At 31.1% G+C, this 878-nt stretch overlaps 1 protein-coding gene across 1 annotated transcript in view; it reads left to right on the top strand.

Annotated features, from left to right (window-relative positions):
* Positions 1 to 878, top strand: part of LOC106880352 (protein mesh) — a 54,783-nt gene that overhangs the window by 48,482 nt on the left and 5,423 nt on the right. Inside the window, exon 8 of the mRNA XM_014930240.2 lies at positions 599 to 762. Coding sequence (XP_014785726.1) covers positions 599 to 762 — 164 coding nt within the window. The remainder of the gene's footprint in view (positions 1 to 598; positions 763 to 878) is intronic.

The following is an 878-nucleotide window of genomic DNA, read 5'->3' as shown; positions in this document are numbered from 1 at the left end:
ATCATAGTAGGTGCCTTAGGTATAATAAAAAAAAATATTCAGACAAATACATAACAAAAACACCAGGACTTACAAATATATATAACATACAGAAAATTGCACTACTAGGCACAGCACACATCCTACGCAAAACACTTTCAATACAGTAACCATAAGAGCACCACAGCAAACCATAGCACATACCCAAGGCGCACAAAGCTGCGCTCGGTAGTGAAGTGAAAGCACGTTATAAAAATAAAACTACTGAACAATAATAATAATAATAATAATAATAATAATAATAATAATAATAATAATGTTTTCGAGGGAGGGGACTAGTCAATTACATCGATCTAGTGCTTAACTGGTACTTATTTTGTTGAAGCCGAAAGGAATTAACGAACTTCTAGCATTAAGGAATAGTTCCCACCCCTCTTGGTTCATTAAATCGAAACGTTACTGTATTTACACTCTTTTGACAAATGTTGCTAAGGTCTTTTAGAAAATACGAACGCCATAGAATTTATTCTCTCACAGAAATTTGATGTGGTCTTAAATGATTAAAAAATCATTGATCAAAACATTTAATTTAATATCGTTTTTTTTTTCATATTTGTAGCCACAATACAAGAAGCTAGTGACCATCAAGAAGGACCACAAGTTGTACGAAAGGCAATTCGAGTTTAATCCCAGCAAATATTCCTGTAGAGGATCTGATTGCGATTATGAAATAGGTTTCATAGAAGTTGAGCTTACAAACATATCGAAGGCAAACTCTCATGTGTAAGTTATTAAGTTATTTTATTTTGCGTAGATCTAAGCACCACTTAGGTATGAGCGTATAAGAGTATATATATATATATATATATATATATATATATATATATATATATATATAT

Source organism: Octopus bimaculoides, chromosome 13, assembly GCF_001194135.2.
Source record: "Octopus bimaculoides isolate UCB-OBI-ISO-001 chromosome 13, ASM119413v2, whole genome shotgun sequence".
Lineage (NCBI taxonomy): Eukaryota > Metazoa > Mollusca > Cephalopoda > Octopoda > Octopodidae > Octopus > Octopus bimaculoides.
Note: the sequence above shows the minus strand (reverse complement) of the source record. Positions and strands in the feature narration are given on the sequence as shown.